The 16719-nt window shown below is 42.0% G+C and overlaps 1 protein-coding gene across 2 annotated transcripts in view; it reads left to right on the top strand.

Annotated features, from left to right (window-relative positions):
• The window catches only part of BAZ1B (bromodomain adjacent to zinc finger domain 1B), an 83529-nt gene that overhangs the window by 54315 nt on the left and 12495 nt on the right, over window positions 1-16719 (top strand). For both annotated transcript variants that reach the window (XM_003276597.4, XM_030796298.1), the window contains exons 10-13: window positions 2937-3042; window positions 3561-3659; window positions 6237-6414; window positions 9584-9766. In XM_003276597.4, coding sequence (XP_003276645.1) covers window positions 2937-3042; window positions 3561-3659; window positions 6237-6414; window positions 9584-9766 — 566 coding nt within the window. The remainder of the gene's footprint in view (window positions 1-2936; window positions 3043-3560; window positions 3660-6236; window positions 6415-9583; window positions 9767-16719) is intronic.

Genomic DNA, 16719 nt, shown 5'->3' with positions numbered 1-16719 from the left:
AAGATGAAGAGCTTGAATATTAGGATATTTGGGTATTAGATTTTATAGGAGCAGTTTTCAAACTTTGTCCCTTGGAAGCCTTTGTAGGTGCCTCAAGGGCTGAAATTGAGGTATGGGGGCTGCTAAGGGCCGTGTTACATGTCCTCTTCTTCTCCTTTTTTTTTTTTTGAGACGGAGTTTCACTCTTGTTGCCCAGGCTGGAGAGCAATGGCATGATCTCGGCTCACTGCAACCTCCGCCTCCTGGGTTCAAACAATTCTCCAACCTCAGTCTCCCGAGTAGCTGGGACTACAGGTGTGTGCCACCACATCTGGCTAATTTTTGTATTTTTAGTAGGGACGGGGTTTCACCATGTTGGCCAAGCTGATCTCAAACTCCTGACCTCAGGTGATCTGCCCACCTCGGCCTCCCAAAGTGCTGGGGATTACAAGCGTGAGCCACCGCACCTGAACCTCTTCTTCTACTTTTAAAATTAATTTATTCAGTGTTTATGCTGAATCTCTATTTGTGAAGCAGTTTGTCATATGCTAGGGATATAGCAGCAAACAAGACAGATAAGGTTCTTAAAATTCTTGTGAGGAGAAACATGGCAAATACCTAACGAAAAATGAGTGACTGAGAAGGGATCATGTAGGGACACTGGTAATATTTTTTCTCTTGATCTGGGTGCTGGGTATATGTGTTCAGTTTGTAAAAGAAATACACACTGAATAGTTTTCTGAATATGTATCCATGTTCTTTCTTAAAGTTTATGTATTGAGTATATTTCAAGAAAGAAACAAATTTTAATTAAAAAAATAAGATGCTTAGTTTAGGTCAGGTTTTCTCAACCTCATTGTTACTGACATTTTGGGCTAGATGAATCTTTTTTTTTTTTCTCCCACCATGATTTGTACTGGGAGCTGTCCTGTGCATTGTAGGTTATTCAGGAGCTTCCCTCTACCCACTAGGTGGTAGCAGTGAAAACCAAGTATGTCTCTAGATCCTGCCAGATACCTGTGGCAGGCAGCAGTGCTCCCTGTTGAGAACCACTAGGTTAAATGATCCGTAAGCTTCTTTCAGCTCTGCTGTCTGTAACCTAATGAAAATTGCTTATGTGTTGGTGTCATGTCGGAGATAAAGAAAAAAAAAGAAGTTGCTTCCTGAGTACTAGATTATTGTGCTTCTTCGATAAATCTTTATTTTTTAAAAAGTAATTCTTCATTGTAGAGAAATTCCTAATTCAAGCTTGAAACTCACAAAATTGTTAAATAAGAATAATACTGATTTACAAAAATAAACATTCCTTCAAATAAAACTTCAGATTTAAGGTGTTTGCATGTTGAATTATATTGAGCATGGATTATGTCACTTTGTAGAAGAATCTAGTTTTGTTAGACTTCATAAATACTCAGGTGAGGGCAGTTAGGTTTGAGAGCAGTAACTGTGGAGCCTGGATGTTTAGATTTGGAAGAGATTCCAGTGGGATGAAGAAGTGTTACTTTATAATGTGTCCCCGAGACAAGATTGGGGACCCAGACCCTTCACTTCTAGAGCATCCTGGTGGATGTTGTTTCGTGTTTTCCAGTTCTAGAATGGCAGTTTTTATTTAAAATTACCCAACGGAGGCTGGATGCAGTGGCTCATGCCTGTAATCCCAGCGCTTTGGGAGGCTGAGGCAGGCGGATCACTTGAGCTCAAGAGTTGAAGACCAGCCTGACCAACATGGCGAAACCCCGTCTCTACAAAAAATACAAAAATTAGCCGGGTGTGGTGGCGGGCACCTGTAATCCCAGCTACTTGGCAGGCTGAGGCAAGAGAATTGTTTAAGCCCAGGAGGCAGGGGTTGCAGTGAGCCAAGATTGCGCCACTGCACTGCAGCCTGGGTGACAGAGCAACATTCTGTCTCAAAAAATTTAAAAAAATAAATAAATTACCCAACTGAAAAGACTAAACAAGGTTATGTGTTAGTATTGCAGAGATGTTTCAGGTTAAAGCGGGGAGAATGGGAAAGAGAAGAGAAACAATCATAGTATGAGGTAAGGCTTCAAATATTGTGATGACTGGCCAGGCATGGTAGCTCACACCTGTAATCCCAGCACTCGGGAGGCCAAGGCAGGCAGATCACCTGAGGTCAGGAGTTGGAGACCAGCCTGGCCAACATGGTGAAACTCCCATCTCTACTAAAAATACAAAAATTAGCCAGGTGTGGTGGTGTGTGCCTATAATCCCAGCCACTCGGGAGTCTGAGGCAGGGAGAATCGCTTGAACCCGGGAGGCAGAGGTTTCAGTGAGCCGAGATTGTACCACTGCACTCCAGCCTGGGTGACGGAGCAAGACTCTATCTCAAAAAACAAAACAAAACAAAAACCAAATATTGTGATGATCTAAGATAGGCTTTGATAAATTGGCTCAAGATATATCTATGTTAAAGTCACATACCAGTATATAGGAACTGATTTACAAAAAAAGTTAGTTGTATTATTTGACACTTGAAGCCTCCAAGGATAAGTCTTTAGTATTTATGTATTCTCATTACCTCTGCTTCACTACAGATGCCTTTGCTCTTTAACATCATGTAAAAGGAGTAAATTCTTTATTTTGCTTTGATATAAAGATATTTAGTCATTCTTCATTCTAAATTGCAGTACTCCTAAACTTTGGAACTGTGCAACGATTCCACTTCAGAGAGCAAATATCTGAGATAACATGCTGTGTTTAAGATATTTAAGAGAAATTAGCATCTTTTATACATGAAAATATATTTGATATATTTCTAGGAAGCATCTGTTGTTACAAATTGTTGAGTTTAGCACTGCGTACTGCTTAGATTTGAAACTAGCAATTGGGTATTTACTGCTTAGATTTGAAACTAGCAATTGGGTATTTACTGCTTAGATTTGAAACTAGCAATTGGGTATTTACTAAAGTCAACCTAATGTCTCAATTTTTCTTAGGTAAGAAAGCAAACTTAGGTAAAAATGCAAGCATGAACACACAACATGGACCAGCAACAGAAGTTGCTGTAGAGACAACCACACCCAAACAAGGACAGAACCTATGGTAATGTGAGCATTCATCTGGGTGCTCTTTCTTTTTCCTTTTAATTGTTAAGGAAGAAAGTATTTAGTATAGTGATGCCAGTGAGTTAATAATTATTTGCTCAGGATACTTTGTGTGACTGATATTTTGGATATCAAAACTTCTTGCATTAGCATAGGTTTTAGAGGATCCATTCTACGGCTTTAACTGTGATCACCTGTGACCTTTCATTTTTGAATTTCGGGTATAGGTTTACTCTCTGGAGGGAAAGGGACAAGTATGCCAATTAACTTTATAAAATTTCATATAATATTTTAATAGGAACCATATTGGCTCCAGTGTCCTAGTACAGAATTAACATTAGGCATCATGAAAATAGTAAATTACTTATTCTACTTCTAGATAGTAGACTGTGAACACATTTGGAATTCTGTTCTCCCAAGTCCCACCACCAACTCTAGATCCCTTGCTTAGTGTTTGATTTTGAATTTTTTTTTTTTTTTTTTTTCAGAGTTATCAGGTCTGTTTTGCCCCTACAGGTTTTTATGTGATAGTCAAAAGGAGCTGGATGAGTTGCTAAACTGTCTTCACCCTCAGGGAATAAGAGAAAGTCAACTTAAAGAGAGACTAGAGAAGAGGTAAGAGGTTTTCATCTTACTTCCTCACATCTTATTTCTCTTTAGCATTGGATATAAATATCTGAGGGTTTTTTTTCTTTTTTTTTTTTTTTTGAGACGGAGTCTCGCTCTGTCCTCCAGGCTGGAGTGCAGTGGCGCAATCTCGGCTCACTGCAAGCTCCGCCTCCTGGGTTCACGCCATTTTCCTGCCTCAGCCTCTCCGAGTAGCTGGGACTACAGGCACCCGCCATCACGCCCGGCTAATTTTTCGTATTTTTAGTAGAGACGGTGTTTCACCATGGTCTTGATCTCCTCACCTCGTGATCCACCCGCCTCGGCCTCCCAGAGTGCTGGGATTACAAGCGTGAGCCACCACACCCGGCCTGGGTATTTTTTTCTTATCCATTTAAGTTATTAAAGTAAAATATTGTAAATGTGTAACCGTTTTGTGTTCATATTGCCTGGTATTTTCTTGGCACATTATGCTTATTGGAAAAATATACCTTTGGCCATCTATATATAGAGTAGCAGGATTATTATGCATTAAAGAACAGGTGCCAGCACCAAGCTGTGAGCCTCATGGTTGTTAGACAGCTTTGCAGATGCAGGCCCAGATGGGTGAGTGTACAGAAGTGTTCTACCAATATTCAGAAGAGCCAAAAGGTGGAAACAACGGCAATGACTATCAACTGATGGAATGGATAAATAAAAGTTAGTATATATCCAGGCCTTGTGCGATGGCTCACACCTGTAATACCAGCACTTTGAGAGGTAAAGGCAGGCCAGTGTCTTGCATCCAGGAGTTTTGAGACCAGCCTTGGCAACATAGGGAAACTCCGTTTCTACAAAAAAAAAACAAAAATTATCTTGGGTGTGGTGGTTTGTGTATGTAGGTAGTCTTAGCTACTTGGGAGGCTGAGCTGAGTTGATCACTTGAGCCCAAAAGGCGGAGGTTGCATTGAGCCAAGATCATGCCCCTGCACTCTGGCCTGGCCTGGGTGACAGAGCGAGACGCTGTCTCATACAAAATTAAAAAACCCCCAAAATTTAGTGTATTCAAATAATGGAATATTATTTAGCCACAAAAAGAAATGAAGTACTGTGCTGTGCTACAACATGGATGAACCTAGAAAACCTGCTAAGCAAAAGAAGTCAGACATCAAAGGCCATGTGATGTATGATTGCATTCAAATGAAACATCTAGAATAGGCAAATCTATTTCAAACAGAAAGTAGATTAGTGGTTGCCAGAGGATAGGGGAAGGGGAGAATAGGAGTGATGATTGCTAACAGGTAAGAGATTCCTGCTTGGGGTGATGAAAATGTTTTGGAATTACACGTGTGGTTCTACAACAAAAAACTGAAGTACATGCTTCAAGTTGGTGAATTTCATGTCATATGAATTAAAAAGAATCAAAAAACCCTGTTCTGTCTGCAAAGTGGCATCAACTCCATCTAAATTTGCGACTGCCATATTTGTTGTAGACATTATTTCTATCAAAGCCAGGACAAGATTTTGGCTTAATGCCACCTCTCACTTCTGACTCTGTGCTCAATTTCATGGTTGAATTTAGGTTTGATGGAAGAGAGAAGGAAAATATGATTCAGTACATACTCTACACCGTTGCCAGACTTTTGCGAAGGACAATAGGTACATTATATTGATGTTAGCCCACTGCTTAATGTGTAAATTAAGTAAAATTGTATTCAGAATTGTGTTGTCTGAATACAGATGTGTCTAGGCAAATTAAGAAAGACAAAGGAGAGCCGGCCACAATGGCTCAGCCTGTAATCCCAGCACTTTGGGAGGCAGAGACAGGCGGATCACAAGGTCAGGAGTTCGAGACCAGCCTGGCCAACATGGCAAAACCCTGTCTCTACTAAAAATACAAAAATTAGCCGGGCATGGTGGTGGGTGCCTGTAGTCCCAGCTACTAGGGAGGCTGAGGCAGGGGAATTGCTTGAACCCGGGAGGTGGAGGTTGCAGTGAGCTAAGATCGCACCACTGCACTCCAGTCTGGGCGACAGAGCCACAAAGAAATATAGTTCTATGATGTTCCTTCTCTTTGGGCAGAACATTTGATAGCTATGTGTGTTGAATTGAAAGGACTTGTTTTGTTCACTAAATATGAAGATTGAATCCTTCCACTAAAAGCTTAGAAGTGGCTGGGTGTGGTGGTGCACACCTGTAATCCGAGCAATTTGGGAGGCCTAGGGGAGAGGATCGCTTGAATTGAAATCAGAAGTTTGAGACCAGCCTGGACAACATAACAAGACCTCATCCCTACAAAAAATTAAAAATTTAGCCAGGTGTGGAGGGGCATTCCTGTAGTCCCAGCTGTAGGCTCAGGTTGCAGGATTGCATGAGTCCAGAAGTTTGAAGGTGCAGTGAGCTGTGATGGCACCTTTGCACTCCAGCCTGTGTGACAGAGCAAGACCCTGTCTCAGGGGGAAAAAAAAAAAAGAAAAAACAGCAGGGAGAGGTGAAAGAGATCTAAGTAAGTTTTCTAGAAATAAAACATGTTAAGTAATTGAAATTTAAAGAACATCTTCAAAAATTTGTTTCTTTCCCCATTCTCTCTTGTCCCAAATCTTCTAGGTACCAGGACATTATTCACTCTATTCATCTAGCACGGAAGCCAAATTTGGGTCTAAAATCCTGTGATGGCAACCAGGAGCTTTTAAACTTCCTTCGTAGTGATCTCATTGAAGTTGCCACAAGGTTACAAAAAGGAGGACTTGGATATGTGGAAGAAACATCAGAATTTGAAGCCCGGGTAAGAATATAAAAAAATCCCCCTTAGATTACTCATGGAAACTCAATCTGAAATTGTTCCCTGATGCTGTTCTTGACTTCCCAACATGACCCTCCTGGAAATCAGATGTTTGGATTTGTCTTGGAAGACATGTATGGAACCAAAAATACCTTATGTACATGCATTTTTTCCTTGTTACCTTTTGCCGCTATCCAGAAAAACCTAATAATTGGCTTACAACCTTGGCATGAAAAGAGCTTCGCTACTAAGGTGAATGAAAACTGGTTGTAGAGGCTCCAGTCGTATAGCATCATTTAACATCTTTCCCTTGCGATGCCTGTGCTTTCAGGTGTGAAACATGCTTGTGTATCCTGCACTTGCCCATTCTTCACACTCAGTCAGCTCAGATTTCTATTTATGTTGGGCATCACTCATGCTGTCCAGTGGGCTGTCATTACAGTCCTGTCCTTTATTGCTCAGAGGGGCCCTTAAGTGGTATAGGTGAAACTTTTCAAAAGATCCCATACCCCGTAACAGGTAGGTTTAGGTATCAAAGATTGGTGAATAGTATCCATCAATTACCATTGTAAACTGTTTTTTACTGATTTTAAATCAATAAATCCACGTAATTCTAGACATATTAATATTTGTGGGTCTTTTCAAATTCCTCATGCACTATGACATTTTGTCTTTTTTTCCCTCTGTTAGCCAGGCTGAAGTATAGTGGCACAGTCATTGCTCACTGCAGCCTCAAATTCCTGGGCTTAAGTGATTCTCCCATCTCAGGTTTCCAAGTAGCTGGGACTACAGGTACAAGCAACCATGCCTGGCTGATTTTTAGAATTTTTTTGTAGAGATGGGGCATGTTGGCTTATGCCTATAATGCCAGCACTTTGGGAGGCCAAGGCAGGAGGATTGCTTGAGCCCAGCAGTTCGAGACCAGCCTGGGCAACATAGCAAGCAAGACCCTGTTTCACACACAAACACATGGAAAATGTTGTAGAGACAAAATCTCACTATGTTGCCCTGGCTGATCTCAAACTCCTGGCTTCATGAGATCCTCCTACCTCAGCCTCTCAAAGTGTTAGGATTATAGGTGTGAGCCACCTCACCCAGCCAACATATGTGCTCTTATAGTTTTGTGATTTTTATGAACAGTTTCATTTGCATTCCCCCATGCCATTTTTCCTAATTTATAAGTACTATAAACTATTTTAGCTTGTTTTTCTTTGCTATTAGAATAAGCACATAATATGTGTATCTTACATATGCACATTTTTTCTTTTTAATTAATCTTGTGATGAATTCTTGGTACATTTCCTGGGGAAAAGGATTTAAACATCCTTATGGTTCTTAATGAGTTTTTTAAAAAGAATTATTGAACCCAAAGGATCTTGTAGGTTTCAGATGTTACACGTTTACTTTTTTGTGTAGCACATGTGCATTAATTGCCTACTTATGTGCCAAATTCAGGCCTATATCTTGCTGACATTAGGTTGTCATTTTTCTTTGTTTTCTTTGTGACTGTTAAAATGTTATCTTCTAATTGGCATGTCTTGTGTGATTGACAAGATAGTGTTTAAGGACTTTTTTATTTCTTTTTATTTTTAAATTAACTGATCTTTTAAGAGATAGGTCTTGTTCATGCGGGCGCGGTGGCTTACGCCTGTAATCCCAGCACTTTAGGAGGCCAAGGTGGGCAGATCACTTGAGGTCGAGAGTTCGAGACCAGTCTGACCAGCATAGAGAAACCCCGTCTCTACTAAAAATACAAAAATTAGCTGGGTATGGTGGCACATGCCTGTAATCCCAGCTACTCGGGAGGCTGAGGCAGAAGAATTGCTTAAACCCGGGAGGCGGAGGTTGCAGTGAGCCGAGATCGCGCTATTGCATTCCAGCCTGAGTGACAAGAGCAAAACTCCATCTCAAAAAACAACCACAACAACAACAAAAACCAAAAAAAAAAAAAAAAGAGATAGGTTTTGTTATATTGCCCAGTCTGAAGTGCAGTGGCTATTCACAGATCATAGCTGACAGCCTCAAAACTCCTTCTGCCTCAGTCTCCCAAGTAGCTGGGACTTACAGGCATGTGCCACCATACCTGGTTGGGTGCATGATTTTGATGAAGTGATTTAACTTCTGTTTCCTCATCTATCAGGTAGATGTGAAGCTTAAAAAGAGATCAATGAAGCAGGAGGATCGCTTCAGGCCAGGAGTTTGAGACCAGCCTGCGCAACATAGTGAGACCCTGTCTCTAAAAAGAATTTAAAAAATTAGCCAGGCGTGATGCCATGTACCTGTGGTCCCAGCTAATGGTGAGGCTGAGGCAGGAGGATCACTTGAGCCCAGGAGTTCAAGGCTGCAGTGAGTTGTGATTGCTGCACTTCTGCCTGGGTGACCCAGTGAGACCTGTCTCTTTAAAAATTAAAAAAAAGGAGATCAAGTTTGTAAAACATACTACCTTACATATAGTTAGTTACATGCCGGAAGCAAGTTACAAATAAGAAAAAAATTAAAAAAAAAAACATTAAGATGGAAAGTCAATAAATTTTTATTTTACTTTCTTAGTGTGTCTTTGCCTTAAAATTGTATTTTACACATAGTAGGCACTCAGTCATTATTGAATGAATCAACTATGTAACTCCTTTATGTGGGGGAGCTTCTACCATTTAGTGGATCCCTTAGCTGGGAAAAGGAAAGTAGTCAAGTACTTTTTTTTTTTTTCTGAGACGGAGTCTCGCTGTGTCACCCAGACTGGAGTACAGTAGCACGATCTTGGCTCACTGCAACCTCCTCCTCCCGGGTTCAAGTGATTCTCCTGCTTCTCGAGTAGCTGGGATTACAGGCACATGCCACCACGCCTGGCTAATTTTTGTATTTTTAGTAGAGATGGGGTTTTGCCATGTTGGCCAAAGTGGTCTTGAACTCCTGACCTCAGGTGATCCGCCCGCCTTGGCCCCCCAAAATGCTGGAATTACAGGCGTGAGCCACCGCGCCCGGCCAGTCAAGTACTTTTAAATGCCGTGCAGTGAACTGAGGAGCACAGTTAAATTAATGGTATGTGGCTCTCGATTTTGTTAAATGAATATTATGTGGCATTTGAGTCTAGATTTATTTGAATTTGAGGTTGGATTCCTTTCATCTTCCTCTTGGCCTTCTCTCAGTCCGGTTTTAAAATCCTTTCCTATAGGTCATTTCATTAGAGAAATTGAAGGATTTTGGTGAGTGTGTGATTGCCCTTCAGGCCAGTGTCATAAAGAAATTTCTCCAAGGCTTCATGGCTCCCAAGCAAAAGAGAAGAAAACTCCAAAGTGAAGATTCAGCAAAAACTGAGGAAGTGGATGAAGAGAAGAAAATGGTAGAGGAAGCAAAGGTATTTTGTTGTTATAAGTTGTAGTTTATGATTCTGTAGATGAGTGTGATTTGGTTTTAAAATAATCTAACCCTATGCATTTTAGCTACTGTAGGCACTGTGCCCTGAGTGTTTTTTTTTTAGTCACTTTCTACCCCTTTTGTGGTTTTCACACTGGCCTTTGGAGTGCAGCCCTGCTTCTTGGTCATTAGGTGGTGGTTATAGTGGATGTGGCCTTCCCACCTTTACCAGAGTTTTTACTTTCTTTTTTTTTTTTTTTTTTTTTGAGACGGAGTCTTGCTCTGTCACCAGGCTGGAGTGCAGTGGCACAATCTCAGCTCACTGCAACGTCCGCCTCCCAGGTTCAAGCGATTCTCCTGCCTCAGCCTCCCGAGTAGCTGGGACTACAGGTGCGTGCCACCATGCCCAGCTGATTTTTGTATTTTTTAGTAGAGACGGGGTTTCACCACGTTGGCCAGAATGGTCTCGATTTGACCTTGTGATCTGCCTGCTTCGGCCTCCCAATGTGCTGGGATTACAGGCGTGAGCCACCACGCCTGGCCTACCAGTTTACTTTCTTTTTTAAAAAGGTGGTGGTGACTTTTAAACACATTAACAATTGTTTATTTAATTTTTAGATACAGGGTTTTGCTCTTGTGCAAGCTGGCATGCGGTGATTTGCTTATAACTCACTGTAACCTTGAACTTCTGGCCTCAAGCTATCCTCCCACCTTGGCCTCTCAAAGTTTGATTATAAGCGTGAGCCACTGCGCCCAGCCATGCTTGCTCTAGATATTTTTTAAATTGTGGTAAAGATATGCATAACGTACAAATTTACTTTTTTTTTTTTTTTTTTTTTTGGAAAAAGAGTCCCACTCTATTGCCTAGGCTGGAGTGTAGTGGCATAATCTCAGCTCACTGCAACCTCTACCTCCCAGGTTCAAGCAATTCCCCTGCCTCAGCCTCCCAAGTAGCTGGGATTACAGGTGCATGCCACCACGCCTGGCTACTTTTTGTATTTTTTGTAGAGACGGGGTTTCACCATGTTGGCCGGGCTGGTCTTGAACTCCTGACTTCAGGTGATCTGCCCACCTCAGCCTCCCAAAGTACTGGGACTGCAGGTGTGAACCACCACGTCCAGCCCAGATTTACCATTTTTATGTGTTCGATTCTGTGGCATTAAGTATATTCACGTTGTTTTGCAATCATCACCACCATCAGCCTTCAAAACTTTTTCATACACTTCTGACACCAAATATGTGGGTTTTTACCACACTAAGCAACTCTCTAGTTCTCTGCTGATACCAACTACTGTTAAAATTCAGTTTAATTCTGACTCTATCTACTTGGAGTTTGTGTCAGATCCCCCAAGTTAAAGTGCTCGGTCCCACAAGACTGTTCTCACTTCAGATGCCAGTCGCAAGCAAGTCCCACGTTGCCACCTGTACCATCTATACACTGAGGATTCTCACGACTCTCTCCTTAAGTATTATAATTTGCTAGAATGCCTGACAGAACCCGGGAAAGCATTTTACTTAGGTTAACTAGGTCATTTTGAAGGATACTACTCAGGAACAGCCAGATGGAAGAGACGTGTGGAACAAGGAAGGTGGCGGAGCAGGGGTACGTGGGGCTTTCATGTGTTCTCTGAACACTCCTTCCTTCCAGCTTCCGTGTGTGTTACCTGAAGCTGATCAAATCTTGTTCCAGTATCTTCGTAGAGCTTAATCTCCGAAGTCTCCCCTCCTCTTGCCTTTCAGGAGCTTGTGGGTAGGGCTGAACATTCCAGTCTTCTAATCATCTGGTCTTTCTGGTGACCAGCCCCATAACTAGAGGTCTCACGGAAAGCCTCATTAGCATAAATTTAGGTGTGATCCAAAGGGGCTCCTCTGAATAACGACACTCCTATTAAGGTTTTAGTCTGCGGAGAAAGACCAAATATATTTATTATATCAAGTCTCTATGTACCACATTTTGTTGATCCACTCACTTGGGCTGCTTCCATCTTTTGGCTATTGTGAATAATGTTGCTGTGAACATGAATGTACAAATGAGTCCCAGCCGGGTGTGGTGGCTCACGCTTGTAATTTCAGCACTTTGGGAGGCCGAGGTGGGCAGATCACCTGAGGTCAGGAGTTTGAGACCAGCCTGGCCAACATGGTGAAACCTCATCTCTACTAAAAATACAAAAATTAGCTGGTTGTGGTAGCGCACACCTGTATTCCCAGCTACTAGGGAGGCTGAGGCAGGAGAATTGCTTGAACTCAGGAGGCTGATGCTACAGTGAGCAGAGATGGAGCCACTGCACTCTACCCTGGGCAACAGAGCGAAACTCCATCTCAAAAAAACAAGAAAAACAACCAAAAAACACAAATATTTGAGTCCCTGCTTCTATTTTTTTTTTTTTTTTTTTTTTTTTTTTTTTTGAGATGGAGTCTTGCTCTGTAGCCCAGGCTGGAGTACAGTGGCGCAATCTCGGCTCACTGCAAGCTCTGCCTCCCGGGTTCAGGCCATTCTCCTGCCTCAGCCTCCCGAGTAGCTGGGACTACAGGCGCCCGCCACCACGCCTGGCTCATTTTTTGTACTTTTAGTAGAAACGGGGTTTCACCGTGTTAGCCAAGATGGTCTCGATCTCCTGACCTCATGATCCACCCGCCTCGGCCTCCCAAAGTGCTAGGATTACAGGCGTGAGCCACCACGCCCGGCCCCTGCTTCTATTTTTTTTTCAGTGCATAGCCAGTAGTGGGATTGCTGGATCATATGGTAATTCAGTGTTTAACTTTTTGAGGAACCACTGTATGGTTTCCTACAGTGACTGTACGATTTTACATTCCCTCCAGCAACTCATGAGGGTCCTGGTTTTTCCACATTCTTGCCAATACTTTTTTTTTTTTTTTGAGACAGAGTCTCTGTTGCCGAGGCCGGAGTGCAGTGATGTGATCTTGGCTCACTGCAAACTCCCCTGGGTTCAAGCGATTCTCCTGCCTCAGCTTCCCAATTAGCTGAGACTACAGGCGTGCACCACCACTCCTGGCTGAGTTTTTTTGTAGTTTTAGTAGAGACGCAGTTTCACCATGTTGGCCAGACTGGTCTCAAACTCCTGACCTCAGGTGGTCCGCCTGCCTTGGCCTCCCAAAGTACTGGCATTACAAGCCTCAGCCACCACGCCCAGCCTCTGCCAATGCTAATGTCCTGTTTCTTTAATAGTATCCATCCTAATGGATATGAAGTTGTATCTCATTGTGGTTTTGATTTGTTTTTCTCTAATTATTTATGATGTTGAGCATCTTTTCATGTGCTTATTGTCCATTTGTCTACCTTATTTGGAGAAGTGTATATTCATGTCCTTTGCCCATTTTTAAATTGAGTTTTTTGTTGTTGAGTTGTAGGAGTTCTTTATATGTCCTTGATAATAACCCTTTTTCAGATACATGATTTGCAAATATATTCTCCCATTCCATGGGTAGCCTTTTCATTCTGTTGATAGTGTCCTTTGCATACAAGCATTTCATTTGCATGGAGTCTAACTTAACCTATTTTTTTTTCATTATTGCCTCCACTTTTGGTGTCATATCCAAGAAATCATTGCCAGATTCAGTGTCATGAACCTTTCTTTCTCTTGTATTTTTCTAGATATTTTATAGTTTAACTTTTACATTTAGGTCTTTGATCATTTGAGTTAATTTTTGTCAGTGGTAGAAGGTAAGGCTTCAGCTTCATTTTTTTCATATTAGATACCCAGTTTCCTCACTTTTTATTTTTAAATGTAGCATGCTTTATTATTGTAAGTAAATAAAATGAGAGGTAAGTAAAATATATAACTCCCACCCTAGTTTCACTGCCCAAGGATGTCACTTTTTTAATAGTTTGGTGTCCTTTTTATGTATATACAAAGATTTGTTGGATTTATTAAAAGTGGAAACTTAACTGTGCATAATACTCTTCAGTTTCTCACTTATCAGTATATCCTAAACATCTGTCCCCTCTGTCCTGTTAGTCCACACAGATCTACCTGATGTCATATTTGCTCTGTTCTTATTTTATTGCGTTTCTTTAGAAACTGGGTCTCTACTTAACTGTCCAGGGTGGAGTGCAGTGGTGCAGTCATGGCTCGCTGCAGCCTCAAACTCCTGGGCTCAGGTGATCCTCCCACCTCAGCCTGACCTGAGAACCTGGGACTATAGGCGAGTGCCACCACGCCCAGCTAATTTTTAAATTTTTTATAGAGACGGGGCCTTGCTGTGTTGGCCAGGCTGGTCTTGAACTCCTGGGCTGAAGTGATCCACCCACCCTGGCCTCCCAAAGTGCTGGGATTACAGGCATGAGCCACCTCGTTCAGCCACATTTGGTCTTTCAATTTTTGTATTACTTATTAATAAATATGAAACTTACTAGAATAACTGGCAGCTCCATTTTTGTCTGTTTTGTGTATTCGATTTCTGCTTAAGATTACTTGTGAAGAAAAGAATTTGACAACACTACATTATGGGAGAGGTCCTAACCATTATTTAGTGCGGAATACTTGTCCCTAATTTTAGATTTGCCTCTCCCTGCCTTCTTTCCTTTTTTTTTCACAAAGATCTGGTAAAGCCCTGCTTGTGCCAGTCACTAGTAAGTTTGGAGGTTTTATAGAGATGAGTAAAAAAGCCTTAAGTTCAGGACCGGGTGCAGTGGCTCACGCCTGTAATCCCAGCACTTTGGGAGGCTGAGGCGAGCGGATCTTGAGGTCAGGAGTTCGAGACCAGCCTGGCCAACATGGTGAAAACCAGTCTCTTCTAAAAAAAAAACACACACACACACTCACACACACACACACACACACAGTACCTGAGTGTGGTGGCACGAGCCTGTAGTCCCAGCTACTCAGGAGGCTGAGGCATGAGAATCACTTGAGCCCAGGAGGTGGAGGTTGCAGTGACCCGAGATCACCAGTGTACTCCAGCCTGGCAACAGAGCAAGACTCCATCTCAAAAAAAAAGAAGCCTTAAGTTCTTGCCTTCAGGGAACTCAATTTGAGTGTGAGAGACCGGCAGGGGATGCTTACTGTGGTGTGACCAGTCATGATGAGAAACAGCAGTACTCAGGCTCACTGTGAGGGATACCCAGGATACACTAGAGAAAACTTACCAGAGGGAAGAGAGGATGGGTTTTGAAGAATGTGTAGGAATGGATCAGGTCATGGGAGGGGCAGCATAGGCCTTTTCAGATTGAGCTGAAATTGGGCTCTTTGTCACTGACAGCTGGTTCTTGTTTGTCCTCCCCATTTACATAGAGTGAGTCTGCTGTCCTTTCCAAAGCTTGTCAAATGTTTATACATAGTTGTTATGTTCCCCCTACATGTCTTCCTGAGGCTGAGGATGATATGTGATATGGGGGAGATAATTTTGGATAAGAGGTAAGCAGGGTGGAGAAAGAAAATTCAGTTTAGATAAAGGTTTAATTCATGACTTAAGCTGAGACACTTACTATGTGGTATGTCATTATCTTGCTGGGATTTAGTTTTTACCTTCCTGTGTTTCTTTAATTTTAAAAAATTTCTTTACTTTTTGGGATGGGGTCTCACTGTGTTGCCCAGGCTCTCTGCAGCCTCAAACTCCAGGCTTGTGATCTCACACCTCAGCTTCCCAAGTAGCTGGAACTACAGGTGCCTGCCACCATTCCTGGCTAATTTTTAAATTTTTATTTATTTATTTATTTATTTATTTATTTATTTATTTATTGAGAAGGGGTTTCCCTACGTTGCCCAGGCTGGTCTTGAACTCCTAGGCTCCAGTGCTTCTCCCATGTTGGCCTCCAAAAGTGCTGGGATTATAGGCGTGAGCCACCATGCCCAGCCTATGCTTATTTTATTTTATTTGTGAATGAATGAATGAATAACAGAGTCTCACTCTGTCACTCAGGCTGGTGGGTGCAGTGGTGTGATCTTGGCTCACTACAGCCTCAGACTCTTGGGCTCAGGTGTCCTTCTACCTCAGTCTCCCAAGTAACTGGGACCATAGGCATGTGCCACCATACCCGGCTTTTTCTGTATTTTTTGTAGAGGCAAGGTTTCACCATGTTGCTGGTCTTGAACCCCTGGGCTCAAGTGATTCACCTGCCTTGGCCTCCCAAAGTGCTAGGATTACAGGCAGGAGCCACCACATCTGGCCCTTTGTTCCTTTCAAATGGTTGTATATAGCACCTAGGTAACCTTTTAGATGTTTAAGATATTAAACAGTTAACTAGTCTCCTTAGCTAACTCTCTTCTCATTAGGCTTAAGTTTTAGTCTTACTACTACATAGGTTTTGTTTTTAACTCAAGTTCAATACAGAAGAGTCTCTTTCTTGATGTGATCTGTCCAAGAGTCACGTCTGTCCTTTCCATTTCTTTTCCTGCAACAGTGCTTCCTTCTCATTGAGAACTCACCCATCACTGTAGGGTTCTCATTAACTTCTTGAGTACTGTGTTCCGCAGTGAAGTAAACTCATTTTAGTTTGTCAGATGAGACTTGTTCTTAGCTTAGTTGGGGAGGAAAATGTGAGAACTTTGCAGGTCCAGACACAGTACAGAAATGGAAAGCATGGAAGAGTTTCTTGGAAAATCAACTAGGTTGCCTACTAAGTAGTTCAGCAATGTTCTGCATTAAAATGGCATTATGCCTGTGGTTCCCCACCAGAGGTCAACTCAGCCACAGCTTTGAAATTTTCCACTGCTCTTTGCTTTGAAGGTTTCCACTTAGCAAGGGTCAAAGTTTTTTCAACTGACACTAGGCTGTTGCGTGAGCTTTTATCAGTCTCTAATCTGGGATTCAGCTTCCTTATTTATAAAAATGGATTGTCTCTCAAATCTCTTTTTGTAACAGTGGTTGATTTCAGTTTTTAATGCTTATTTTGTTTTATTGAATTAAATAGAAAAGACTGATATATTATTTGGCAAAATCCTGGGTTTTGTTTGATTGTTTACTTTGGTGGCGTTTGTCCTGACATCCTGATTA

Source organism: Nomascus leucogenys, chromosome 17 (genome assembly GCF_006542625.1).
Source record: "Nomascus leucogenys isolate Asia chromosome 17, Asia_NLE_v1, whole genome shotgun sequence".
NCBI lineage: Eukaryota > Metazoa > Chordata > Mammalia > Primates > Hylobatidae > Nomascus > Nomascus leucogenys.
Note: the sequence above shows the minus strand (reverse complement) of the source record. Positions and strands in the feature narration are given on the sequence as shown.